The sequence below is a fragment of the Glossina fuscipes genome, unplaced genomic scaffold, assembly GCF_014805625.2.
Source record: "Glossina fuscipes isolate IAEA_lab_2018 unplaced genomic scaffold, Yale_Gfus_2 59, whole genome shotgun sequence".
Classification (NCBI taxonomy): Eukaryota; Metazoa; Arthropoda; class Insecta; order Diptera; family Glossinidae; genus Glossina; species Glossina fuscipes.
Genome location: NW_023998431.1, coordinates 4,455,814 through 4,483,445, shown reverse-complemented (window position 1 = coordinate 4,483,445; position 27,632 = coordinate 4,455,814). Strand labels below are relative to the sequence as shown.

At 32.9% G+C, this 27,632-nt stretch overlaps 6 protein-coding genes across 9 annotated transcripts in view; 2 read left to right on the top strand and 4 right to left on the bottom strand.

The window, feature by feature from the left end:
- Window positions 1-12,714, bottom strand: part of LOC119637472 (ADP-ribosylation factor-like protein 5B) — a 24,042-nt gene extending 11,328 nt beyond the window's left edge. Inside the window, exons 1-2 of one of the 2 annotated variants that reach the window (XM_038033495.1) lie at window positions 12,477-12,714; window positions 11,725-11,995 (exon numbers count right to left, since the gene is read on the bottom strand). In XM_038033495.1, the coding sequence (XP_037889423.1) occupies window positions 11,725-11,770 (46 nt within the window). In that variant the 5' untranslated portion in view covers window positions 11,771-11,995; window positions 12,477-12,714. Of the gene's footprint in view, window positions 1-11,724 lie in introns of both variants that reach the window. The other variant, XM_038033494.1, reaches the window with a different exon arrangement.
- A 29-nt stretch (window positions 12,715-12,743) lies between these two features.
- LOC119637474 lies at window positions 12,744-13,664 on the top strand. Of its 2 annotated transcripts, XM_038033498.1 has the most exons (3): window positions 12,744-12,846; window positions 12,911-13,103; window positions 13,167-13,664. In XM_038033498.1, exons 2-3 carry the CDS (start codon window positions 12,913-12,915, stop codon window positions 13,171-13,173), a joined length of 198 nt encoding a protein of 65 aa, XP_037889426.1. In that variant the 5' UTR covers window positions 12,744-12,846; window positions 12,911-12,912; the 3' UTR covers window positions 13,174-13,664. The 2 variants fall into 2 exon arrangements, with proteins under 2 accessions (XP_037889426.1, XP_037889427.1); XM_038033499.1 differs by having other exon boundaries at window positions 12,744-13,103.
- Window positions 13,665-14,309: 645 nt separating this feature from the next.
- Window positions 14,310-16,379, top strand: LOC119637469 (zinc finger protein 62 homolog). Its single transcript, XM_038033489.1, has 2 exons — window positions 14,310-14,822; window positions 14,885-16,379. Exons 1-2 carry the CDS (start codon window positions 14,367-14,369, stop codon window positions 16,298-16,300), a joined length of 1,872 nt encoding a protein of 623 aa, XP_037889417.1. The 5' UTR covers window positions 14,310-14,366; the 3' UTR covers window positions 16,301-16,379.
- On the bottom strand, window positions 16,350-16,650 carry LOC119637475 (protein brawnin). Its single transcript, XM_038033500.1, has one exon. It carries the CDS (start codon window positions 16,624-16,626, stop codon window positions 16,438-16,440), a length of 189 nt encoding a protein of 62 aa, XP_037889428.1. The 5' UTR covers window positions 16,627-16,650; the 3' UTR covers window positions 16,350-16,437.
- On the bottom strand, window positions 16,550-17,367 carry LOC119637473 (small integral membrane protein 4). Of its 2 annotated transcripts, none has more exons than XM_038033496.1 (3): window positions 17,147-17,367; window positions 16,787-16,903; window positions 16,550-16,722 (listed from the first exon to the last, which is right to left on the bottom strand). In XM_038033496.1, the coding sequence occupies exons 1-3, from the start codon at window positions 17,247-17,249 to the stop codon at window positions 16,646-16,648; spliced, it is 297 nt and encodes a 98-aa protein (XP_037889424.1). In that variant the 5' UTR covers window positions 17,250-17,367; the 3' UTR covers window positions 16,550-16,645. The 2 variants fall into 2 exon arrangements, with proteins under 2 accessions (XP_037889424.1, XP_037889425.1); XM_038033497.1 differs by having other exon boundaries at window positions 16,787-17,022; window positions 17,091-17,365.
- A 4,631-nt stretch (window positions 17,368-21,998) lies between these two features.
- On the bottom strand, window positions 21,999-24,148 carry LOC119637482. Its single transcript, XM_038033507.1, has 3 exons — window positions 23,112-24,148; window positions 22,604-23,036; window positions 21,999-22,537 (listed from the first exon to the last, which is right to left on the bottom strand). The coding sequence occupies exons 1-3, from the start codon at window positions 23,754-23,756 to the stop codon at window positions 22,446-22,448; spliced, it is 1,170 nt and encodes a 389-aa protein (XP_037889435.1). The 5' UTR covers window positions 23,757-24,148; the 3' UTR covers window positions 21,999-22,445.
- Window positions 24,149-27,632: the final 3,484 nt, after the last annotated feature.

Sequence of the window (27,632 nt, the reverse complement as noted above, 5' to 3'; positions counted from 1 at the left end):
ATAGTGTATTTCGTACTGGAAGTCATTGTACTACAGTATAGTGTATTTTGTACTGAAAATTTTTGTACTACAGTACAGTGTATTTTGTACTGAAAATTTTTGTACTGTAGTATAGTGTATTTTGTACCTTAAAATTTTTGTACTACAGTATAGTGTATTTTGTACTGAAATTCATTGTACTATAGTACAAAATTTTTGTACAGTATAGCTTTTTTCTTGCTAAAATATATTGTACTACAGTATAGTTTTTTTTGTCTTAGAATATAGTGCATTATGCTAAAGTATACTATACTAGTATTATACTTTACTATACTAGTATATATATATGCTATACTATACTTACAACCATTTTTCGCTAACATATCAAATTTCAAAAGCTCGTTCAAAACAGTTCCCGAAAGAAAAGTGTGAATTTTTTTGCCCATGCAATAGGTACTTTTATATAGATTCACGTGATATAGGTGAATATAGGCGACATTTTCTAATTTGGCCGCACCAGAGTGTCAAATTTGGGTTTTTTTCCATATGCATTTTTCGCTAACATACCAAATTTAAAAAAATCAGCAAAAATAGTTCCTGAAAGCAAAATGTGAATTTTTTTTGCTTAATCGATAGGTATTTTCATATAGATTCACGTGATATAGGTGAATATAGGCGACATTTTCTAGTTTGGCCGCACTAGAGTGTCAAATTTGGGTGTTTTTTCATATGCAGTTTCCGCTAACATACCAAATTTCAAATACCGTTAAAAATAGTTTCCATAAGCAGAATTTGAATTTGCTTAGTTTGCTTGAAAGGTAGTTTTATATTGATTCATGAAATGCCCACAAAAATATTTTCTTTTTTTTAATATGGACGGATTAGGCTTTCAAACCAACTATATCTCAATTGTAATTATTTAACATGAGCTCTGTTAAGTCGTTAACAGAGGTATGTTAACAGAAATGTTAGGTGTCTTTACTAGTTAAATTCGAATTTATCTTCACACCCTTTTTATATTCTATAATGCGTACACATAAATGAAAAAAATTAGCCACGCCCACTTGTTATTATAATAGCGAAATTTTTGCTTTTTTGTCCATTAAAACGTCTGCAACAGGCAGAGGAAAGCACCGACGATCCCATAAAATCTATACATTTTCGATTAGCATCAAATACTAGATCTACATAGGCCTGTTGGTTCGTCTATCTATGCATCTATCTGCTTATTTGATGATTGTCCTTCGAAGTTGGTGCTCGTGGGTTTTGTGTGGGTGAAAGTGAGCCAAATACCGCCACGACCATAAAAGTTGAATTGAAAACACCATTGCTTTCAAAAGCAAGAAAAGCACAGATTATTTCCTCATTACTCCTAAATTACAGCAACAATAAAAATTGTTATATTCCACCTTAAAGTAGAGATGGTGGGTGCGAAAGATTCGGCTACAGGCGAGTGCAATTTAAATCTGATCGTCCATATCTGCCATGCACTTTACGAAGATCGAGAATGAACGAAATCGTTACACGATATCGTCTTGAATTATCGACAACCATCATGCAATAATGATCTAAGCCGTGTTGTCTATTTATTATTATTGAAGTGCATACCATATACGATGTATGGGCGTATGTATGTAAATAATATAGTATGTGATGCATATCAAATACATGCGCTATCTTGTAATTAAATATCGTACATACAGACGGATGTATACGGCCATATATAACTACATAAACGATGTTAGAAGAGAATAATGAAAAAGTCATCTTAACTACAATTTGATTTTCATTTACTTTTTTTTTCTTCGTGCATATTTTTAAAACCGTATCTGTACAAGTTTCTTCACAAAAACCTTGCAGCCATAAAATAAGATGTTGTCATGATGGAATCAAAACAAAGTGAATGCAAATATTTTATTAATATTTGATAAGTTTTTAAGCAAGTGCAGCACACCAAATATAGTAATAAGCTTCACAAAGCTTTCCCTTTTTTTCGATAATTCATAGGCAACCAAGAGAAGAAAAAAACTGGTTTCAATTCTTGCCAAAGAATCAAACGATTGACTGAGCGAATAAAATCATATAAATTTATAAATTTATTTTTGGTTACGATAGAAAAATGAATAGGAAAAATATAACTAAACCAGTTTAATAGAAATGAAATGATAAATTAAGCAATGAATTGAATAATCATGAGTTATATAACAAGCTAAATGTCTAAAATGTATTGCGCCTAATCATAGAGACAACATTTATTTATATGACATATAAAATTAATTTCCAGTTGGTTTTCATTTAACATTCTTTCGTCTAGCGAATATTTTCAAAATTTTGAAAATATTCGTCACCGAAGGGTAGGGGGTATATTCGTTTTGTCGCAACGTGTGCGACAGTGATTCGGCAAAGTACATATATTTTCTTGATCAGTATTAAAATTCTGAAACGATTTAAGAATGTTCGTGTGTAATGTTTGCTGTATACATTCTTGCGGCCGTAAAAATAAAGGTAACGGCTTTAAGTTCAGCAGAAGCACTGGAAGCTCCTGCATGCAGGATGGTAATGAAAAATGCGTCAAATCTGTCAAAGGACACGTCAAAAGTAGTACGTAAAGTGACATCTCTGGTTTCGCTCGTTTCGGGTAGACTACAGCAAATAAATCTACAAAAAATTGAACGTATATTCTATGGTCGATACTGTACTGCTGCTTCTAAAGAAATGAAAAAACTGGACACGCCTTCTCAATTTTATAATGTGACAAAATATATATATATATATATATATACGCGCAGAAGCAATCTCCAAAAAACCCATAAAGTATATAAGTTGTTGGCCAAGACCAAATTTTTAATTCACCTAAACACGGCCGTCTATAGTCTGTCTATCTATTCGTCTGCCCAATGTGTATTTAACCTTTTCCGCTTCGGAAAAACGAAAGATATCGCCTAAAAATTTGCAGAGGAGAATTTGAAAATGACCTGAATCGATCAAAGAACGTGCCTGCCTACAGTGTTCACTCGCCTATGCACCAACAACTGTGAGCTCCTTTGCTTCCCGTATTTTTTGCTTGTTACTCACAAAGTGCAATGCATGCACCATATAAATTTTCGCTTTTGTTCTGCTAAAATGAAAAAAAATCAACCGCGCGCACCCAGCGTTATAGAATATGAAAATATTGCCTTTTTTTTTTTAGGACCACGGTCATGGTTATAAAAGATTCGGTCACGACCGTATATAATTTGCTTGCTTGTTTGTTTTAATATTTATATATGAACTTGCAAAACTTAATATTTCATATAATCAGTTTTTTTTCTCTTCATCATTATTATTAATGCACCATTAACCCACATAACTGCTCGAATTTCACTACGTGCATACGTAAATATATTTGTATAAAAGCCTACATATTTATATGTATAATATTTAAGTACATAAATATAAAGGTATGTAAACATGCTAGCAGTCAATGGAAACATTAGCACACATTCTTGCGGATTACTACGTCGCAGTGCACGATATCTATACTTTAAGAAACCGTAAACTATAATGTTACGCTTTTTTAATTTTGCGTGTGCTCTTCCACTCGAAATTGATATCGTTTCACAAACTTTCTTACGTAGCTAAAAAGAAAAGGAATGCAAAGCCCAAACATGCAAGGCTCAAAACATGTCGGTGTACCAAATTTCATCAAGATATTTCAAAAATTACGACGCGTAGCTTGAACACGAGAAATTAAGACAGACCGACGAACAGATAGGCAAACGCACAGACGAACATACAAGTTGAAATTGATTCAAAAAGTGATTCTGGTTCGGTAGTTATAATAAAAGGTCGGTCTATCTCAAGTCCTTATGTATGTTGCGTACATCCGCACAAAGTTAGCATAACCTTGTAGTACATGTAGTGGTGTGGGGTATGAAAACGGAGAAAATTAAATTTCGACATTTATGTTGTGAGATATGCATACGGGATATTTTCCATTCTTATTCATGTACTGCCGGATTATCCAGAAACCTGCGCAGAAATTTTTATCATTGCATATGTTATAGCTTATGGGTAATGAGGGAAAAAATAAAGTCACAATTTATGGTCTATCGCATCAGGGATTGAAGTTATGTGTTTTGGCTAAGTACCGAACGTTTTAATCACTACATTCTACAGTAGTCATCTAAAATTGAAAAATTTCTGTTGAATTTTCTAAAATTTAATATATATAATATTATCGCTATTATTATCGCTTGATCGATTTTCAACACATAAATGAGGCCTCAAAGCCTCTCAAATACATCTCATCGCCTCAGAGGCCTTCCAATAACCTTAATAGTTGTTTTGTAGGACTCTCTAGCCACGTCAGCTGTGCTAAGTCTACTAAGCTTGAATAAAATACCAAATAACTTTATGAGGTATGGAGTGTATACATATATTGATCGCTATTGTTTTGAAATTAAAAACTGAAAATTACTAATTGTGACGTTTCACAAACAATGAATTCACATCACAACACGTAGAACAAACACAGATGTGTTTATCTACCTTAAGCTTCTAATAACTTACGCAACAACTGCAACAATTGCATTTTTATCGACAAAAAGCCAAGTAAAGTAAATTAAAGCTTATAGAATGAAATTTCAACATTTTAATCGAAAAAATATGATCTAATTACAATCAATTAAGAGGCGATCTCATCATATACAACTCTCTTTCTCTTAACCGGCATCGTGAAACGTTTGATTCCTTTTTGCCTTCCATTTAAAGACACTTCTTGTGTCACGTAATTTAGTAAAAATGAAAAAATAATGCGAAATATCAGTGTACGCAGCTATTAAACGCGATGTCGATTTCGATCTTTCTCTAGATAAAGTAACAATTTTCCATATAGTGCTATTGAGTTATTCAGCCTACAAGGACGCCAATCATGGAACGTTCAAAATTGCATTTTCGACCTTTATTACTTTTGTTATATTCCGATTGTCGGTTTTGCTTTCAACGATTTAAGAGTGGATTTTGATCACAATGACGAAGAAGGACCGAAAAAGTTTGAAGGCAATGGACGGCAAGGCCTATCGAACGAAAACCCAGCTCAAACTGTCAACAAACTCTCGAACAGCTTAGCAGTTGATGCGTCAACTGTTCCTAGACGTTTAAAATTTTTACTTTCACATAAGAAGCATAACAAACCACACATAATACAGATTTAAAATGTATGAGTATGAATAATAAACTCACTAATTAAAAAAACATATACATATATATAGCTAATGTAATTAAACTGTAAAATTAAAATTCTCTTGATCGATGTAGTTATGGTGTTTCCAAACTTGAATTGCTGGCCATTGTCGGAAGCTAGATACTAGATACTAGATAGTCTCAAGAGAATAATGCCCTTTTTCTTCACTAAATCGATATTCTCTTCAAAGTAGGCGATTGAAATGTTTTTTAACCTTTCGTTAACATACCGATAAGTGGTGGTCAGTAAGATAAGCATATGCTCTTAAAAGATTAGAAACATGAAAATCTATTAACAGACGGATTATAAATTATATATATATATATATATATATTTCATAATTACTTTTAAGTGAAATTGCAAACTTTTGTTTAATTAACCTCAAGAACATTAGCAGAAGATAAGCGAAATCGCGTTTGATGTGAATTTAATCAAATATCAAAAAGAATTCCAAAAAAAGTTTTTGTATGTGGAAAAATGTTTTTCCTCAGATGAAAAAAATAACTTATAAAGTAATTTCTAGAATTTTGTTATAAGCAATTAAAATAATTTAATTAACCAACTTCATGTTATTTTAAGACTCTTAAAATCATGGAAGGTTTGACCCAAATTCTTCAACAACATCAAATCATTCATGTCGCATCGGCACTTTAAAGTTAGAATTAACAATCATCTCTCTGATTCTTCTCCGCTAATGAATGGCATTCCACAAAGATCTCCTCTTTACGTAACGCTTTCTCAGATCGCTTTCAATCAAATTAGTAGAATTCTTTGCCATGTACCGAGAATCGAACAGAAAGATAGTAAGAAGGCAGTCAACATCCTCGAATCTATTGGACAAGAGATCTCCACATGGGCAAACTCGTCAGGCACTAAAATTTCTAAACAAAAATCAAAAACAAATGCACTTTTGTCGAAAACAGATGTGCGATGCACGAAATCTACTGATGCCTATTAATGACCTACCGGTACTAAACTTGCAGACACTCCATATTCCCGTGCTCACGTTTTCCAACACTTATCGTTGGAAAACACACTGTCTTCGATTAAAAAATTCCATTTTAACGAGGGTGAATTTCATACAATATGTTGCTTGCTTGGCAAAGCCATGCGCACATTAACACTATTGCTTATTTTACCAAAATGCTTGTTTTAAGCAAGATTGACTGCGCTTTGATAATTTATGGCAACAACTGCAAATCTAATATCAAAATCTTTAAGCCGGTCTACCACCAAGCCCGCAGAGGAAGTTGCTGGGCTTTTCGGACGACGCCCATAAATTATGTTATAATTGAAACTGGTCTACCAGCTTTAGACAGTAGACTTTGGGAGTTAAAAGCTAAAATCGTCCCCAAGCTTCTTAATTCGAACAAATCTATTCTCGGTGAAGTTGTGAGAGATATTATTATTGCCAAGAAAATTCGAAAGTCACCATTTGCAATTGGCTATTGTTTGTACGTTGCGAAGGAATTGGACATTCCCTCAAAAGTTTTCCGCTATTTTGGTCTTATGGATTTTGAAAGACAACTTTTTTGACATTTCGCTGTCTATGCACAAAATAAAAGATACTCCAAACTACGTCTTCAGGAAACTAGTAGCTGAAAAAACTCAAGTACTGGAGAGTAACGGTTGCAATCTTTTACACACAGACGGTTCAAAATCTTCTGGTCTGCCACCTGCTTGTGTCGTGCCAAATGCATCAGGGCAGGTTCTTCTCAATCACATATTTCACGAAAGTACTTCAACTTTCATAACAGAAGCCAGAGTTATCCTTCACGCTGCGAACTTTTCCCATAAAGGCAAACTCAAACCGTCATTGTTACTGACAGTTTGTCTGTATTAGAACCTATACGGAATTTTTCGACTTCGAGATGGAGCATCATCAACATATTAAGGATTATCATTACAACACCCGGCGAAAAAATTAATATGTTATGGGTACCAAGTCAAATCGGTTTATTGGGAAATGAGCAGGCTGATCGAGCGGCAAAGTAAGCTGCTTCTGCACCTCTAATTGTGGATGATGTCATGGAAAAATTGGACCTTCAAAGATACATTGGAAGAAAAGTTAAAGAGAAAATTATGAAAGAAAATTACAATACCATCATCAGCACTTCTCTTCTATTAACTTTCAATTAATTCTACCTTTATATCCAACAAATGTTGAGAAAATCAATATCCCAACCTTTTCGAGAATTCGCCTTGGCCACACAATTGCAACTCGCCAATGGATCTTGAAAAAGTCTTCCTCCCCAATCTGCAATTGTGGACAAATTCTCACTGTAAAGCACATTCTCTGTGATTGACTTAACTTTTCCTTGGCTAAAGGTTTTACATATAAAGCGACTAATCATATGTACATTATAAAATCAGCTACAAAACAGAATATCAATACAATGTATTACTTTATTAAAACTACTAGAGTCAATAGCTAATGTACTTTTATAAATTAGAGCCGATAGCCTGTGTTGCTAGTGCTCGATGCCTTCTTTCTTTTAGTCTAAGGATTTATTTCATTAGTCTAAAATTATAATAATAATGATAAATTTAATTAACTAAAAGGTATTTAAAAGAGTAAGCTGGCTTTTGCTGCCAACACTTATATTATATATCGTATACATAAAATATTTATAAAAATAAATATTAAATGAATATTAAAAATGTATGTAAATGTATGTATATATATTAAAATAAATATATATATGTATATATTAAAAGTGAGAAAACAACGTGTGGCCCTTCACACCATATTGAAACAGAGATTACTATACAAATGGAATAAACGAATTGAAAAGCGTTGTGCCCACCTTAACCATGTAACTTTTTACTCATTAGGTATACTAGTCGCCTTAACCCTTTAACTCTTTAGTCCTTAGGTATACTACTCGCCCTAACCATTTAACTCTTTACTCATTAGGCATACTACTTACTCGCCATATAGATAAAAAAAATCACATTCGTATTGAGAATCATTAAAACAATTCCAATTATACTTTTCTTCAAAGAGAGCAATTGAAAAAGCTATCAAAAAACGTACATTTCAGATGAGTTGGCCGAACGACCTGCCCGCAGACCAATGTAGATTGAGAGCACTGAAATTTTGTCTTATTACCCATAAAAAAGAAGAGGAGAAAAAGCAATTAACACTGGCATGTATGTTCTATGTCTGATGCTACAATACCTGTACAAAAATGAAAATAAAAACGATCACGCCCACGTAATGCAGATTATTAAAATTTCATTCATTTTTGGTCTCAAAGTTTTTGTTTTCTAGAATAAAAATTGTTTTCAACAACGGATAAAAATGTGTTTGTGTATAAAACCAGCAGGACACGCTTGATTTTTTGTCACAAATTGTTAGTTTACACATTTTACTGATTTGCTGATGAGGAGTTAACACTACTGCTGATAATGAAACAACCATCAAAGGAGCTGATGAATGAGGAAAAAATGTTATTTGTTAAAAATTTGCTTTCACACTTTGTCTCTTATCAGGGTCACTACAAACAGTATGTGTTCTTCTTGCAATTTCTGTTACGTATAAAAATGTAATATAAAGAATGGACGATTGTCGAACGAAATTCCTGGAAAATATTTATATTGATTGAAAAGGGATACGATATTGATTTTGTATTAAAAATATGAAAGATAACAAGCAAGAAAATTATATTCGTTCATGATCGTATCTTTTATACCTATCACCGCTGTCCTAAAAGAGAGTAAACAAACGAAAAGAGCTTAATTTTCTTAGTCTGTAATATTAGGTTGGCGCGGCTGACTGTTTCTACGTACAGAATAAAAATGAAGAAATTCATACTATGCATGTATTGCACTTTATGAGTGACAACCAAAAATAACGGAAACCACAGATGTTCACAATTTTGTTGCTTACGCGTTTGAGCATTGTAGGCGTGTCCATCGACTGATTTGGTCATTTTCGAATTTTTATGTAAAATTGTAAAAAATATCTTCAGTTTTACAAGCGGCAGAATGTTTATCACAAATACTGTACAGTTGGGCAAATGGACAGATGGACAGAGCAACATGTTTCGGTAAATTCCGAATTTGAAACTGGTACGGAATTTATGACGGTTTTGAAGTATGCTTCTGAGGTGCTTCTGAAGTTTGCTTCTAATGGTATTGAAAAAAAAATCAATTTTGATACACAATAAGGTTGTGTATGCATGACAATGTTCTCCCCTTGTTGTACAGATACTTCATCGTCACTCATATGTTCAAATTCCTCCGGCCGATTTCCCCCATTTTCAATATCAACCTGCGTGCAACAACTTCTGCTAAATTTGAAGTTGACGGCTTCAGTTTCGCCGCGATGAGTTTGTTCCAGCAGATGTTGAACAGACAGACAGGCGGATCGATTCAAAATTTGATGCTGATTAAAAATTTACTTACTTCATGGAGTCTTTGAAACTTGCTTCTGGACGTTGCGAATATTTTCACCTCTTCGGTTAGGGGTATAAAAAGTTAAAAGATGTTAAACAGCAAGGAATGACCCCGAAGTGCGTCACTGTAGCCAGCTTAAAATTATATCTACGTAGAACCAAAGAAATCATTTTGAACAATGGTTCATAAGTTATTCTTTTATTAGGGGAAGAGATGCTTTGAAGCTTGTAGGATGTGGGGAAGAACCATTAATTGAAAGTTCGGGCTTTTTCTCAAGTGCTGCGCAGAAGGCTACCTGTTGCAAATGAAAATCTGCTTGAAACTTATGATCTAATACCCTTTCTCTTGATTTCTAATTTTTTTACTACACTGAAAGATGTCGTCAGATAGTATTTATGGTCGTTTAAAAGCATTTCCACATAAAAGTAGTTTAGTGTAGCGTCACTGCGATGATCGTTGAGTGGATATGAGGGTGAGGATTCGAAAACTTTCTTTTAAGAGATTAAAACATTGGACAATGATTTTCAAATTGATTATAAATTCAGTCATACAGACATACAGATTTTCTTCTGATTGCCTCTGTCATTTCGCTACACAGTCAATGTAAAAGCCACAGCATGCTCTTTGAGAAGTGCAGTGAACGGGCCCCTCTCGTGTAAAAAATCTTCGCGAGATGAGAAGGACGAAGAATGCTTGAACATAGTAGGACGTTCTCAGGGTCTTGGCATGAGAGGCTAATCTAGAATATAATAAAATATTTAAGTGTGTCTATAACGAATTCCAAACTTTAACTTAAAACTTTTAACTTAAAATCTTTAAATGTATTTTTTTTTGAATCACAATGCCGACGCATTAACTCTTAGAATTCTCATTCTTTCTCTTCTTCCTTTTATTCATATAATTGCCTTTCGTGGTCAAAAATTAAACTTTTCATTCAAATACTTGCCAATCACACAGAATCAACATTTTCAAACTCCCCCCGGTATTACTTGGGCTATCCTTTATGGACCACAGAGGCCCCTAAATTGAACACACAAGAACGGCTCCGCTGTTGCCATATTTTAATATTTTTCAAATAATTTTTCTTTTTAACACTGAAATATATCCTTAATAATCTCATTGAATATTATTATTTTATTATATGCATTCTAAAAAAACCTGTTTTCCTTTTAAGCAGGTGCAGTGGCAAGCTCATCATGTGTGTTGTCTACATAGTAAGTAATCAAGTCATGGCGTAATGATTAACGTTTTGAACAAGAAGCCCGTTGCAGTTTGTCTTGTTTCAAAATAACCCGCTTTTCTTCAAAACAAACCAAAGGCTTCTTAACTCAAATAAAGCCACTGACAATATCTAAAAAGTCTTGCAAAAGCCATATCGATGATCACTTCAAACGTTAGCATTTTTTTTTTTTGTTTCGCAAATTCCCAACTGTAGTTAAATTAACTTAATCCTTTTTTCTTTTAATTTTAACTTAAATCGTGATACTGACTTCTTCACTGGAAACCATAAAGGAAATACGTTTTGACACTTATATTTCTGTCTTTCTGTAGCCTAGTACTTTAAGCGCAAAAAAGAATGTGCACATTTACGACTAAGAAAAAAGTGTAGACATTGGAAACACATAAAAGTGAGACTCATCTGTCTGTCCGTTGCAAGTCGTTGCCAATATTGCAATTAGGAAATTTGAGGTATAAACTTGAAGATTAACGCCATACATAAAGTTTAAAAATGGACATGAATCGTTTACAGTCCGATTTTAGCAAATAAAGAAATTATCTGAATCCGACAATTGACTCTTTCACCTAAAAAAATATTTTATAATCTATATATATCCTCCCTCAAGACATTAAGACGATATCCAGCAATCGTCCCAAGCCAAATATCTTTAGGCTTTCTGCTTTGTTAGTCCTAACACCATTATTAGGTCTATCTAATATCAGGTGAACGCCTAGTTCTTAAATCGTTTTACAAAATTATACGATGGCGTATTGCCACGTGTTGTCTTTAATGGACACATAAATATGTTGCTATTGCATCCGCGTAATGTTTCTAAAGATTTAAAACTTGTAGTAGTGATTTAATTAGATTATTATACATGATAATATGTATAAAAACTTACCTTCGTTACCAAACATACTCCATAATTTTGATATTAGCAACCCCATCTTGAAGTATTTTTATATATTTATGCTTAAAAAAGTCCAGGAAAATCGGGCAACGCTCAATTTTAATTGTTTTACTTTTACACTAGGAACTCATGCAACACATAATAAAATGTTGTTGTAAATGGAAAAACATTGATTATAATTCATATAATGTTCAAATGTTTTTTAAGCTACCGTTCGCTCTATAGATTACTTATTAAGTGTTTTTTTGTATTATAGATAAGACTGAGACGTGAAGAGACAATAAATTACGTAAATTAATGTACAAAAAAATTAAAAAGGAATTATTACAGTGGAATTCATTCATAAGCAATTAACTCATCGCACGAGGGATGCGGAACGACAGCTTTTCTCACATCAAATCGTAACCTTTTTAATTAAGCACAGTTATTCATGTTTTTTTTTTTTTTTAACTTGCAGAAACTTTCACTTGAATTTGATTTAATTTGGCAATAGCTTTCAGCGCTACATAAACAAACACAGACGGAGATTATTCGCTTAATATTATTAGGTGCGTTACAGGTAATCGAAAGAAAAGTCGAAACAGTACAAGATGCTCCGTTTATCGTCTTTTTCTTTTGTTTTTTACAAACCGTCAAAAACAAAAACAGAATAATAAGGAAATAGACATTAAATTGGCAGTAATTTATGGGAATGCTACAAATCCTTAAGACTTTGTCTCTCCTTTTTATCTATTTTCACATACACTTGCACAATTTCTTTGTTTCTCTTCCTTGATGGAAATAAATGGTAGCAATCATTATATTATTATACTTTTTAAAATTTTCCTTTTTGTTTTTTATTCTTTACGTGCTTTTTTTTTATAATTTTCAAATTCATAATTTAATTAAATGAAAAGATTAGTTAGAAAAAATTGCACATAAAGACACAAAACTCACAAACGTTGGCACGCAATAAATATCGTATATTGTCAGAGTTATCATTCTATAAAATAAATTTCAATTAAAGTTACATTTGTGTACTCATGGCAATCCTAACAGATATTAAAGTCCATAATTTCCACAGGCAGCTGATTGTAATTTAAATTCGTTTATTACAATTGTCAAAAGATATTGGTAAGTAATTCCTTTAAATTTTTGGGTAAATATAATCGAAACATTGTCTTCAATATTTCTTTAGAAATGCGCAAAAGAGAACTGCAAAGTATACCACTAAAATTGGGTGAACTTAAGGAGTACGATGTTGTGAAAGCAGAAAGAACGCCTATTAAAAATAAGAACATTGATGAAAGCAACATGAAAGAATCTTCACCCATTGCGAACGTAACACCAAAATCTAAAAAAGAAGTACAAGAACGTATAAATCCTACCATGTAATAATCTCATAAATAATAAGCAATTTTTTCCATTAACTAGTTCACTTTTCTATAAAAAAGCCAATAACATCATTATTTACATAAAATTTCCAAGTAAGTAAACCTTAGCAGTTTATCATAAGGGCGACAATTGTATCAAAACAAGGAGTATTTAAAAAGTTTTAGAAAGATTTTGCAGATCTCAGCTGCTGGTAATTTTAATTCCAAATGCTTGACATTTACCATATCGCCGATAGTTTAATCCGGTTGCAAAATCTCATCGCCGCTACAACCGTGTGCGCTTTTAAGTTTCGTATTGCTGACTCTGTTAGTGAAAGCACCAAAAGCAATATAATTGTGATATATCTGCGCTTACAAACATCTGTAAAGTACGGCAAAGCGTACAGTTCAAATTTTCATTTTACAAACTTTACAAAGTTTACAAAGTTAATTAACCAAGCTATTCAAATCGAGTGAAACTACATCAATTTTATAAAGTCTGTTGGATACAGTTAAGCGATGGAAGCAAATACTTAGCTTACGACGATAGATATAAAATAATCTGTTTGGAAGAATAAGAGAATTAAATTATAAATTTCCATAAAATATGAGTTGGTTTGTTTTTGAATCTACTCCACGAATGTGAAAATTCAAAGCAGAATTGCTAAGGGCCATTCTCAATACGCTAATTTGAACTTAAAGTTCGCTGTCAAACACTTCTTTAAATAACTGTATGGTTATCGCTAACATTTTCTAGCAAATTCTTAGCGTTAGATTAATGAGATTGAGCTTGGTGTTAAGCTATATTCCAGTTGATGATTAATGGGGAGAAATTCTACGTTTAAATTTATATTTTAACTTGCGCATAAACCGAATATTGTTTTATAGATATGCTATTCACTAATAGCTGAATATATCTAACATTCAGCTTAATTGTTAATGAAAAGGACCCCATATTTCGACTATCCCTCATTATAGAAATTCAAGCATAGGCATATATTCCCTATTTTTTTAATTGTGCTTGTTGTGCTAGGATCGGTAATAATAGTAAAATATGACATATGAATATTCGACACGTATTCTTTATCTTTCCTTTCGTATTCTCAAAACCGTTTATACTAAAATCCTTTATCCGTTTTTTTCATTTTATTTTAAATATGATGTTAGTGCTATGGCAACACTGGAAAGTAAGTTTATTATTTGGTTAATTAGTAAGAAAATTGAAACAGTTTGTAAACAAAAGGAACCCCTAATCGATAAACATTTGAATGGATAATTGCTATGGCCACCAAGAGTTTGACCAAAGAAAGTGCTAAAGACCATTGCCGTATTTGTTTGCGTTTTCTAATTGCTTGCAAGAATAGCGACAGTACAATTAGAGTAGATGACGAGATTATGCTGAAAAATAAACAAATTTTCATTGACATGAATACAAATCGCGATCTACAAATGTTTATAACTAAATTGCTCAATATGAAAGGAATTGAATACCCGTGCCTTGACTTGGAATATCCTCAAAAAATGTGCTTTGATTGTTTTGATAAATTGCAAAGCTTTGAAAGGTTTTGTTTGAAAGCGGTCAAGAGCGCAGAGAGGCTGCATCTTTTGTTCAAAAGAGGTGGCAGCAGAACAGAATGCAATAGTATGGTAATTAAAAGAGAAAATGATTGCAATAATAAAAGCAATACATTTATCGTAGATTCAAATGAAAGGCCTAATGAAATGTACAATTTATTGGTAAGTTTTTAGGATTTTTTAGCCACTTTCGAATATTAATAATATACAATGTGCTATTAAAGGACGGTTTAATGGAAACTGAATCCATATTATTAAACTCAGAGACCTTGGAGAAAAACAATATAAGCGCTCCAGTAGATCCCGATCCCTTTGAACAGAACTCCATAGAGCAGCGACAAACCAGAAGTAAAGCGAAGAAAAAGAAATTGGAATCAAAGAAGCCTATAATTGAATCCGAGAACAGTGAAGAATTTGATTGGCTTCAAAAGAGTATTAGTTTCTCTGATGGCGACGAAGTCCTAACGAAGCCAATTGCACAAAGCGATAAAGCTGAAGAGGAGTTGATCGAAGCAGAGATAGAAAAAGACGATATAAAAACTGAAGAAGATTTCGGCAAAGATTCCGATTTTGAATCCGAAAACGTACCAAAGAAAACGCGACGAAAACGAAGAACAAAAAGGGAAATGGAAGAACTACGAAGATCTCAAAATAACGCTGTTAAGCGACCGCCTAGACGTGTTAAGGGTTTAAAGAATATTTACAAATGTCAACAGTGTAATCATAGTTTCGCTCACAAAATCACGTTGGATGCTCATGTTCGTAAGATACACGAGGGACAGAAGCAACCATTTAAATGTGATCGCTGCGATAAAGCTTACACATTTGCGGGTGGTCTTTATACTCATATTAAGGAATACCATGAAAACGAAAGTCGCGCCTTTAGATGCGATTATCCTGATTGCGATCGAGTATATACCGCATATATAACCTTGCAGCGACACAAACGTTTAAAACATAGCGATACGCCGCCTGAAAACCTTTATGTGTGCGAACACTGTGGTGCAACATTCAATCAATCCGCCAATTTGAAATACCACATGAAAACCCGTCATCCCACCGAAGAACAATTGGCCGCTAAAGCTCAAATTAAGGAACGTTTTGAGTGTGATGTATGCCAGAAACTATTCCATTCCCGTTATACATTAAAATATCATAAACTGCAGTTGCACTCAACCGACATGAACTATGAGTGCAAAGTATGCGGACGGCGTATGGCCAAAAAATTTATGCTGGTTCAACACATGCTTGTCCATTCCGACGATACAGAGAAAATGCCCTGCGAAATGTGTGGTAAAAAATTTATACGCAAATTCGAATTGGAATCCCATGTAAAGGCAGTTCATATGAAACTGAAGCCTTTCGAATGCCAATATTGCTCAGAGTGTTTCGCTACTCGGAAAACATTACGCCATCACGAGTATATACATACCGGAGAGAAACCGTATGTGTGCAATATATGTGGCCAAGCGTTTCGACAACAAACTTGCTTAAAAAATCATCGTAAAACGCATGAGAAAATCAGTGGCACAGAAAATTTGTATACTAGCAACCTAAACCGTAGCTTTCTAAGTAATCTGGCACATCAATCTTCCCCATCCGCCTCTAGTGCTTCAATTTTAAAAGGTAGTTTGACCTGAAACTATCAAGACACTGTACTTAATCTTAAGTGAGAAGTGTAACTTAGAAAATAAGATTAGCTTAATTAGAGGAAAAAATTTAAACAATTTATTTAATACAGCATTTCTAAACTATAAATTACTTCTTAAAAACAATATTAGCTGACAATCTTATCTTTATTAAAAGACTTTCTAACCTGGGCGTCCTTCATTTCTTTTTCAATGTATTTATCCAAATCTTCTAATGGCTTATAATACATATGCACTATTTGAGCGCCGGCCAACATTGTGCATAACGCACAGGATATAAATTTCAAATATTGACCCCACGATACCCCAGCCGGCATATTTAACTAGCTTCAAAGCTTATTTGCTTTCAGTATTTAAGTTTGCTGATTGTTCTTCGATGTAATTCTTCGCTTGACGTTTCTTATAAGTGCGATCTATAAACGAACAATGAATAGATAAATTAGTGAGTGTAGTTTAAGTATTTTGAGTTGAACTTACAAAAATTTGTTTCGCCGACAGTCCAGTTAATCATGGAAAACTCTAACGCTGCGCCTAAACAAAAGAATAGCGGAAGGAATCTGTATAGACCGAATCGCTTTTTACCCGGCCAGTAATCTAAAAGACGTTTCAAAGTTGAACTATAAATCCTCATAACTATTAATTTTTTGCACGCATAAGTGGGAGGTTGTGATTATATAACAGTTTTTTTTTATATTTTAATGTTTGCTTGCTACCTATCAAAAAAACACTTATTACTGTTAAGTGAGTCTAAATATCTTTATTTAAAATATTCTTTACGCACTTCCTAAAAAGTAAGAAATTTTCGTTTCTTTTTTAAGTCTCCAGTCTCTTACCAACCTCTGCTGCGAAATTTGTAAACAATAGTGCTGTCAACTTCGATTTTATACTGCGTAATTAATTTTGATATGTTTGCTTTCAAATGACAATACACGGAGCCCATGAATTTGTCAACATAAATATATTTTTGTTTGCTTTAAAAGTATATAAGGACAGGAGGAGAGTAGATATGAAATACGCTGTTTACACTGTCCTTTACCCGACCCGATATATCTTCATTCAATAAATGCTTCGCCTAAGCTTCTATTTATATTAAAGAGCATATATATTGATGATGGCTTAGCGTTGCATTTACTAATATAATTTCATCGCGTGCTTTTTGTTGTAATAGAATTATTAGGGGTGCCAACGAGTAAATAATATCTTCTTTTTCTACTCAGCAAATCAACAACTGAAAATTCGATGACTTGTGCAGAAAAAGCCCATTATGAACACAGGCTTCTTTGTTTGAACTTAAGTAAAGTTAATAAAAAAAAATAAAGTTATATAATTGTTATTATTTTTTTATCTTATTATTTCTTTATATTTCATAACTGAAAATATATTTGATTAATGGCTTTTTGATTTTGCGCCACGTTATTTTTTAACACATTATTTTTTAAAATTTTTTTTAAAATAACCATATGAGATAGAAAACACCGAGTGTAAGAAGTAATACAGTACATGAGTATAAAGTGTCATATGAAAGTGCGAAGCTAAAAATATGTGAAGGAGTGTGGGTTCTTAAATTGACTGTAAATGCTTATATATCTTGATGACATGATTTAAAACAACAAAAGATCGCGGAGAAAGCTTTTAAATTGTGAGAACGCAAAATTTCAAGAAGGCTGTGGTCACGAACACCACATATATTTAACTTGCGAAATGGCGAATAGAAGTGGTAACATTCGAACGGACAAATAGAATATGATCAGGAGATTGTAAGATTACACATACACATAAAGGGCTATTCACTATGTTAATTTTAAATCATTACATCTCGTGTGATTAAACATCAGCCTGTTAATAAAGCAAATAATGTCACGTCTGAGTCCACAGTTGATCAACCGAAGAACTTTATTTATTTGTGAAAATAAAAACTATAAATGACGACCATAAGGTGAATTATTCCATCGCGATTGCCAAAAAGAAATTAAATATTTTTTGTCGATTGCCCTCAAATGATCATTAAAATGGGATGGCCTGGAGGGTGCAATTTTATCTGCAGTGGTGTTGCCAAGAATGCGCATGTGTCTGGGCACCCAGAGAAAATGAAAACAAAATGTATTATATTATATTTCTAATCTGTAAGGGTGAGTTTTTACAGACAAATTTACTCGCTCAGCGGACGCCTCTCAGGATCGAAAGACATTCAACCGAAAGTATAGTGCTACTTGGGGGATTTGAGAAGTAAGCTTCTACATTAATATCTGAAAATCAAAAGCCGCTGTTCACAACATCAGTCTTCCATCCATCAGTAAAAATGAGTGAAAAATGCATCCATTTGTTATTGACCAACTTCGAGTAGCGTTGACGCATTTCTGCCGGAGTAATTGTGGATTTCCTCACCGATAAGAACTTAATTACTGGCTGAAAATATTGAGAAACCATAGGAATCTTGAATAAGCTATGTACATCAATTCTTAGATTCTTGAAATTATTGATTTTGTCAGCAAAAATTTTAAACAAGAAAGGAGAGGAATTGAGTGGCGGAAGGTTCTAAGTGAAAGGTACGGTCAGATGATCAAAAGATAGAATTTTATTAGATGAAAAATTAGCTTGTAAACGAAATCTTTCTTGTCAAGGCATAACATTCGCGATCTGTTCTAGGCTTAGTGTGTGGGTAGATTTCATGCCACCAAGAGCGAGACGAAGGCATTTCCATTGAATTCTGCATATTTTCAGATGGTCCTTATTCGAAATGTGCAATAAGAGCGAACAAACGCACTTTAATTTGCAGTTTGCTTATATAAAAAGGGTCGGAGCACCAAGAAATACCAAAAATCGACTGCAGTACGTTAATGCGTTGAAAACATTGTTTGGCAATTTTGCCAATGTGAACAGCAAGAGAAAGTTTCGAGAAATCGAACCTTCTAGCAAAAGAAATAGAAGAACCATATATGAGAAGGGGAGTAATCATAGGGTCTCTCAATTTTTTGAATCATTAACTGAAAGTGTGAGTTTGGAGTGGCTCACGACGAGAGGAAATAGTGCCCAGGGCAGATTGCAAAGTACGCCTTCGCAAATTTGGGACTAAAAATGACAAGATCGTCAGTATAGCCCAAAATTGAGATGTTCTCGGAAAGGAACCTGAAAATTTTCTTAATATACATATTACAGATCCCTAAGGAACACCTGTGAAAGATCTCCTTCGTACAGCAACACCGTTATTAATTAACAAGTTCTTATAGGTCATATAGTAAATTAAAGAATTTGAGAGGGAGATTCAAAGAGAGTAGAATAGAATTTAATATGTTAATGTTGACAGAATCAAACACTGAAGTTATGTCCAAAAAGCAGGCCATGAGAATGTGGTTCTTAGCAACCGCTTGACGGTTGATCGGTGATCACAAAGTGACAATGTTGTCTTGGGCAGATGTGTAACTTCCAAAACCAAAGTGAAAGTTGCCGAGGATACACTTAGATTCGAGATATCATTCTAAACGCGTATATAATACTTTCTCAAAATAGAATACTTTCTCAAAAATATATCAGCAGGAATTAAGATTAATTGGCGAGCTATTGTTTTTTCGTAAAGTGAAAATATGAAAGTCGTACCAGCAAGAGATTATATAAACGGTAATTCGAATGTTGTTCAATGCCTTTAGTAGAATTTATCCGTTTTCGATGTTCAACATCTAGAGATTGCATGTTTTGACTGACTAACGGCTTTATCGAGTTCAGAGAGATATGTCATTTAAGTAAAAATAATCACGCCCCTCACCAAGCGATATAGAGTATATTATTGAACCCGAAGGTCTAGTGAGCTTGCAGCCAAACTCGTGAAAGAGCTGTGTATAGGATAATGAGAGAAAGCAATACCTCTGAAAATTCTCACGGTACGCCAAAGATCTGAAATTGACATGTCGCTTTCACAAAATTGTTTCTAGCTTTTACGTTTTTACAGTCTGAGTGTACATGTGTATTCCTTTCGAACATCGTCCAAAAATTTGAAATTTATTGTAGAAGAAGATCTTTTACATTTATTTACAGTGAGGCTAAGTTTGCATGCGGTACTTCATCGAGGATTAGGAGGGTATGATTTTTTAGAAGCCTCTCTGCTCAAAGCATTAGTGAAAGACTTTGAGAATCTATCAAAGAAACAACGCGAAAGGTCATCGGCTTGAATTCAAAATGTATCTGATAGTACTGTTAAGCAAAGAGGATTTAATATATTTTGAAACACGGATATGCGAGTGGTTAAACAATGAGAACTATCTGAGGTACAATTAAGGGTACTCCAGGTACTCAAAGAACTAAGATAAGATGTGCAGATCGAAAGAGCTGTGCAAGAAAAGACGGAACAAAACTGAGTAAGATCATCGTTATTTAATAAAATTAAATTGCGGCTTTCAAGAAAATCTTAGGTTTATCTGGGAAATTAATATCTTCTAAACAAATGTGGGAGGGTAATACATTCCCTGAAAAATTTAGCCGGACTTTGTCCAAAGGCAAACGAGAATCAGAGTCACGACCGAATTTGTGAAAACGCTTATGATAAACTTAAAAATTGCAGCATCTCATTTTATGAAATGACCGAATTTAGAATCGTATTGTGTCTTTAAATTCATGCGTGTAGGCTGCCACAGTAAAATTGTCTTATCTTGGAACTTTGCAGAAAGATAAAAATTCCATATCTGTTCGCAAGCCATAACGACGTTGGAAATCCTTTCCGAATTTCCAAATATGTAAAAGAGCTTTGCACTAATTGAGAATGAAAATTTTATCTTAGAAAGATGTGAAGTATAAATCTAACGATTGAAGCCGTCAAATCTATGTCTAGAAAAGGACAGGATAGTCGAAATAATCATAAACAGAGTTACGTTTTGTCTATTTCTTGAATTAGTCTGTTCCTTTTATTCTTGAACACTTTATTAATTCTTTATTGAATCGCGGTAGATATGAGCTAAAAAAGGAATGCTATCTAAATGGAGCGAAGGCGTTTTAGCTTAAAGCAACGAGAATAAGGGAATATTAAATAAGGTTAACGCTATGGAAGTTTGACGTTATATTTGCTAATAAACTTCTAAGAATTGTTACGTTGGGATCTATTAAAGGCGTCTTCTGGATGGGTCGTGATTGGATTTAGCAAGTTTGCTCGATTCGATGACAGGTAAGACGGAAAATTATTCTTGTATAAATAAATTAATGATATATAATCCGTTAGTTCATACTCGCAATGTAAGATTATCCTTTAACGAATTCGGCGAAGCCATAGATCTGAAAAGTTGTATAATAAAAATATCGAGGATGGATTCGGTTCTGCCAAAGGAAAAGTTTTGAATCATAATCGCTATTTCAAGCAACAAAGAGGCAACGGAACATAATTAATGAGGGCTTTACTATTCACGCTAGTGGAGTTTGTGCACATAACAAAAAAAAAAACCAAATACAACTTTACTGTTTACTATTAAATTTAAAACTGCAGCGCGACTTGATTTAGAAATGCTTTTCCTTTTATTTCTAAATATATAATTTTATTTTTCATTTTGAGTTTCGTATACTTAAAAATATTTATATTGGAATTATAATACCGTTACATTTTGAATGAAATCAGGGAAAATATTATATACGAAAATTACTAAATGTTGCACAAAAAAGTTTTCTTGTTAAACATCTCCCTTTCTCTCTCTCTCTCTCTCTCTCTCTCTCTCTTGCTTATAAATCAGACTTTCTTTCTTTCTGCATTTTTTGTAAATACAGACTTTCTCTTAAAAATATAAACCCTAAGCAAAGGATAACAAATAAGTCATCTTAATTTATGTAAAAATCCTTGGTGGTTGAAAAATACATACATACATACATACATACATAATTGCAGTAAATGCTTTAATAAAATCCGAGCGATTTCTTTCAACATACATAACTGCTGTTAACGTTAAATTAATTTTCTCTTTTTCATTTGCATTTTGTTTTGTTTTGTTTTTTCTTTTTTTTTTTATCTTTTCATATTTAATATATAAACACGTTTGTGTTATTGTGACTCTTAGATAATACAACGACAGGTTTTCACAGTAAGATTTAAAATAAGGAAAAAGAAAATAAAATATTTAAAATTTTACTTTAAGAATAGAAAATAAAGGATATGTTGAGAGGCAACCTAACAATAAGAGCCTATGAGACTAATAGATAAGGTGTCAGAGACAGGATCTGGGGCAGAGATCGGTTTCCAATACCACCAATTATAGCTTACTGCAAAAATAAATTAACAGAATTTAGAAAACAGTTTTTTTTTTCTTCATATGTTTATGAACGTACAGACAAAGGATTGTGGCAGGCGCATTGACAAAGTACGGCAGCGATGACGGCATTCACTTGTAGGCCTTAATATTATGAAACGATTACCCAAAGCCTGTTGTACATAAGCATGCGGACATTCGGTATCAGGTAGAGTATATGAGGGAGCTTGCGGCGTGTCAATAGCCATAAAACGTTCCAGAGCTAAACTATTAGGCAAAGTTGAAGGTCGGGCAATTAGTTGTCTAAGCAAACGTGCTGGCAGCATGCGATTACAACGCCATAAATTGTGACTTTGAGTTTGTTGTGTACGATTGAGTTCAATGAAAAGTTCATCCAGATTGGTGACTTCCCGTTTCGTAGATTGTACGCGATAAGCATCACGCTGGAAGATTTCATAATTGCTCGAATAAATATTGTAAAACTGTTGTAATTTCATGGGTTTCTGATCAATCTGAAAGTATATAAACAAGATGTGTATATAAGTTTTAAAAAAAATTAATTCAATTCATTTCCAGCTAGAAAATACCTTAAATATGAAAGGCACATACTCCAATGTGGGCATTTTTTGTATACCCAAATTATTATTACTCTCAAGTGCTTGCTTTTGCATAGTATTACCTAAATCTAATACCGCTTCGACATGCGCACACGGAGAACAACTTAAATCGTCCATTTGAAAGAAAGGATTGCCCATCAGACAAGACTCATCATACAATTCGGTTAAACGTGGAAAACGTTCAATTAAGGGCAAGGTCATACGACGCCACATGCGCATACCGGGATACACCATTGATTTTACGCTACGTTCGGCTACTGATGTCGAAGATTCGTATCGATAAACTAATACGCATAATAAAGCCAACAATAGATAAAATAACCAATACATAATCTGTCTTCGACGATCCAAAATATGATTTAACAGCTCCATTTTAAGAAAGGCCGCCCAGCCCTCTTCTTGCGTTGCAGCATTACTGCCACTTGAATCGTGTGATTCATCATTACTTCGTTGTTGAAAAAATTGGAAGAGCACATAATTGTCGAAGACAAACGGACGCAGTTGATATTTTTTCTCTGCGTAATTTCGTAATAACTTTAACGATGTACTATATTTTTGTAATACTTGATGTCGATTATTGTGCTGCGGACCAAAATTGACATCTAGATTCTCCATAATTATTGTAGTACAAACCGCACCCACTTAACATTTATAAGTATATCAGACGATCTCTTATTTATATGCTTTTGCTACGCAGCACTTTGATTTCTTTTGATGAGATTTTAAAACACTTTCTTATATATTTTTGCATTACTATTGGAAAAATTTTTAAAGTGTATTTAAATGTCTCGTATTTTTGTTTCTCATTTGTATTTATTGAAATTAAGATTTTTTTGTTAAACGATTATATTGGCACTTTGCCCTAAATAGGCACTTTTTCAAGTAAACTAAATTAAAGTATATGATTACTTATGTAAACAGTAATGTTTCCTTATTTATTAAAGAGAAATGAGAATTTTTTTTTTTTAAAGTTAATTTATAAGAAATACAGCAAAAATTCTTTTTCTTCTTTTTAATTTTGTTTTGTTACTTTGCTAGGGTTACCAATCATGCAAAACTTTATTACGTAGATCCTTCTCGTTATTAAATAGCACAGAGGTGAGTTTTTAAGTGTCATTTTATTTGTATACTTATCAACTTGTGTAGCATTAAAAAAACGAATAAACACGTAAAAAGCTTTTTTACATTCAGTCTGTTTACCTAGTAGAGCCATGGAAGAATTTTATCAATTTTTTTGTTTAGCACATATTAAGTTTATAATGGCTGGCGGTAATCTTGCGTTAAAACGCAAGACGGAAAAAAATCAAAAATGCTGGCAGCACTAGTTTATCATGAACTTTTGTCTGATTTCGATGTTAGCGTTGTGCGGCGGGCGAATTCTTTTTAGTCCTTGAAAGAGTAGAAAAGTTATTTAGAAAAATAGTACTAGCAAAATAAATTAATTAAAAGTTATATGTTGCCTGTATTTTAATATCGAGGTAAATTGTACGCTGAAACCATAGAGCTTTTACCGTTTGCTACAGTAATATTGGATTGTGTTTCTTAAAAAAAATAACAAAGCTAATAAAAACAACAAATTTATTAAAAATACGCTTCACTTCTTCAATAAAGGCGAAAAGAATGAAAAGTTACACATCATAATAAATACATAAACATATATCTACTTGTAAAGTTGTAAAAATGCATTTCTTCTTTTATTGGAATAAAACCGTACAAAAAGAAATGAAGCAGAAGAACAGCAACAACACAAATGGATATTATTGCAAAGCAAATAAGAATACACATAATTAACGGCACACAAATACATAAAAGCAATAACACAATAATGAAGCGGTATCTTATAGCAAAATTACAACAAATATTTCTCGTGTTAAATGAAAATAGTTTTTCTAATATACCGATGATCGTAACAAATTACAAATTAATAAAAGCTCGTTAAATGAAAATAAAATGATTATATTTAATAAAAATGAATTAATTTTTCTATTTAAATCTGGAATTATTTTGCTTTATTTGCTGTCATGGGCATGTGGTATATAGTGTTGCCGAAATTCTGCATTTATAGTTTTGCATGCAATCCATACGCATGATACTGCTGCAGTATTTAAAATGCTTTAATTTTGACTAGACTCTGCTGCGTTTTGGATTTTTACTATTAAAAAAAAAAAAAGAAGTACATTATTGTAACATTCTCTCTAAAAACTAAACATAGGCCTAATCGATAATTCGTGCGAACATTTTTTTTATGTAGTTTTGGTGCAGTCTAATGTCTTCTTGGCTGATTTTGAACTGAAAATAATCCCTATTCATTTATCTCATTGAAACTTATTGAATGTAATGAGGGACAATAATATCTTCAACAATATCCACGAAATATTCCGATGCCAATTATGCAATAGATACTATAAATAAATTTTAAGATAATCTAAAGAGTATCTTTGCATTTGAACTGCGTAGATGCATTGTTTTGTTTGATGGTCTAAATCGATTGAAAAGTAAAATAATTAGGTTATAATATAGGCGGATGTGTGGGTAGTCTTTACATAAATCTATTGTTTCAACTTATTGGAATTATATCTTATTGGCGGTATTTTTCCAAGATTGAGTTAAAACTCGAAAAACTATCGAAAAACAAGAAATATTCTAATGTATTAAGCGCGTTTTTCCTATTTGTAGATGCGCTAAAAAAACACACATGAAGCACGTAAGCTAATCAAAAGTAAGAAATGAAGAGAGAAGAATAGTGTAGAAGGAAAAAAGGCAAAAATATAATGTAAATACGGAAATACACACGGAATGAACGCCGCTTTTCTTTTTTTTGTGCCGAGTGCTTTATTTTTGTTCTCTTTTTACTACTACTATGGCCAATCAAACTTTACGCCAGAAGTTTGTTTAATGTTGCCTATATATTTTATGTAAACACGTAGCGCTTAGTGTTCTTCTACTACATAATATCGACGTTGACGTATTGTTATTATTATTGATTCATTTAATGTGCGTCAAAAGAAAATTTTAATAAATAAAACGTAAAATTACATATGAAAAATATGTAATTGATATGTGGTAGTGGTATAGGCGAGCTTCAAAAAAAAAAAAAAAGAAAAAAAAAAAACAAAAAATAGAAAAATAAAATGATAATTTCTTGTTTTTAATGCATTATTAAAGACAAGAGTCTCTGGTGAAGTTTTGCATGTTTTACATTTTTGTGGAAATTGTGTAATAGGTGCATATATTACATTCTCTTCACCTCGGTTTGTTTATCGTCTCTGTGTGTGTGTTTCGCTGATCTAATTGCACGTAACTGTTTTCGCAAGCGACTAAGCTTAGCAATTGTGAATGAATGAAATCTTGATGTAGGTAATACACTTATCCCTCCTCTTACACGTTGCATCATTGCCAAAAGAAAGTACATACGGTGTGAGAGGGTTATGATAGATTGCCCGAATTTTGCTACAAATTTGTGTGTATAAATATAATACTTGTGTACACACTACAGCATAATGAGTAATACAATATACATACGAGAGTTTTCGTAAATTTGATAGCACATCAAAAGAAGACGGATTTTTGCGAGCATTTCCGCCGGTGTCTGAATTCTGCTTAGGATGCTTCTACGTATTTAAATTAACGTGTATATAATGTAATCGAATAAGCGCATATGCCTTTACCGGTTGTAATTTGTTTTTGTCAATTTTGAAAACATTTCGCAGATTGTGGGCAATTTTATCTGTGGATTCAAATTTTCGCTTTCTGAATGATTTCTTTTGCTTTTGCATTTGCGTTTATCGGCGTTGATTTTGACATTAATCAAGTCAAGATCAGATAGAATGAACGCAGCGTGTATTTGTTGCACCGAACACCAACCCATCGCCATTATAATTAGTTATGCGCGTTTGCAGTAAATTTGTAATGTGTGCAAATGCCTTTGCATTTCGACTTGAATATTTATCATGCGATTTAGTAAATTTTATCCCATTTCGTTCAATGATGCAAACATACAACGGCTGAAAGTAAAATTTTTATTCCATTTTCCCCCGTTAATATCCTAACCAAATAAAAGCTGGGAAGATGAAAGAACAATATTTTCCCATTCTTCCCAATATATTAAGTAACGCAGAGCTGGACAATTTCCTTAGGACTATAACACTTTTGCTTAGAGAATTCCCCAAAAACTATCAACACTTTCTTTTATTGATTCGCTAAAAAATCATATCTATATATTATATATCATATTATTTTACGAGCATTTAAACTAAGTTCTTAAAGAGCTTATTCTTATAGAGCTTATTGACAAGCTTAGAAATTAAACAAAAAAGATTCTTTTTGGTTCTAGCGCACGCTAACATTAATTTTATTCCATAAAAATCTTCGTAGTATTCTATTTAGATTTGTTTGTCTTTTTTTTGTTTTTTGAACATAAGTTTGCGCTAGTGCTTCATCTGAGTATACATATGCATATATGTGCGTGGACATGTGAGCTCAGATCTACCT

Bases quoted from the DNA above. Each gene is read 5' to 3' on its own strand.
- LOC119637474 (XM_038033498.1), top strand. From the start codon at position 12,913: ATGCGCAAAAGAGAACTGCAAAGTATACCACTAAAATTGGGTGAACTT.
- LOC119637469 (XM_038033489.1), top strand. From the start codon at position 14,367: ATGGCCACCAAGAGTTTGACCAAAGAAAGTGCTAAAGACCATTGCCGT. The intron at 14,823-14,884 runs GTAAGTTTTTAG...GTGCTATTAAAG, and splicing joins ATGAAATGTACAATTTATTG to GACGGTTTAATGGAAACTGA.
- LOC119637475 (XM_038033500.1), bottom strand. From the start codon at position 16,626: ATGCCGGCTGGGGTATCGTGGGGTCAATATTTGAAATTTATATCCTGT.
- LOC119637473 (XM_038033496.1), bottom strand. From the start codon at position 17,249: ATGGGCTCCGTGTATTGTCATTTGAAAGCAAACATATCAAAATTAATT. The intron at 16,904-17,146 runs GTTGGTAAGAGA...AACGTCTTTTAG, and splicing joins TTACAAATTTCGCAGCAGAG to ATTACTGGCCGGGTAAAAAG. The intron at 16,723-16,786 runs GTAAGTTCAACT...GTTCGTTTATAG, and splicing joins TGTCGGCGAAACAAATTTTT to ATCGCACTTATAAGAAACGT.
- LOC119637482 (XM_038033507.1), bottom strand. From the start codon at position 23,756: ATGGAGAATCTAGATGTCAATTTTGGTCCGCAGCACAATAATCGACAT. The intron at 23,037-23,111 runs GTATTTTCTAGC...ATATACTTTCAG, and splicing joins ATGTGCCTTTCATATTTAAG to ATTGATCAGAAACCCATGAA. The intron at 22,538-22,603 runs GTACGTTCATAA...TTATTTTTGCAG, and splicing joins CCTGCCACAATCCTTTGTCT to TAAGCTATAATTGGTGGTAT.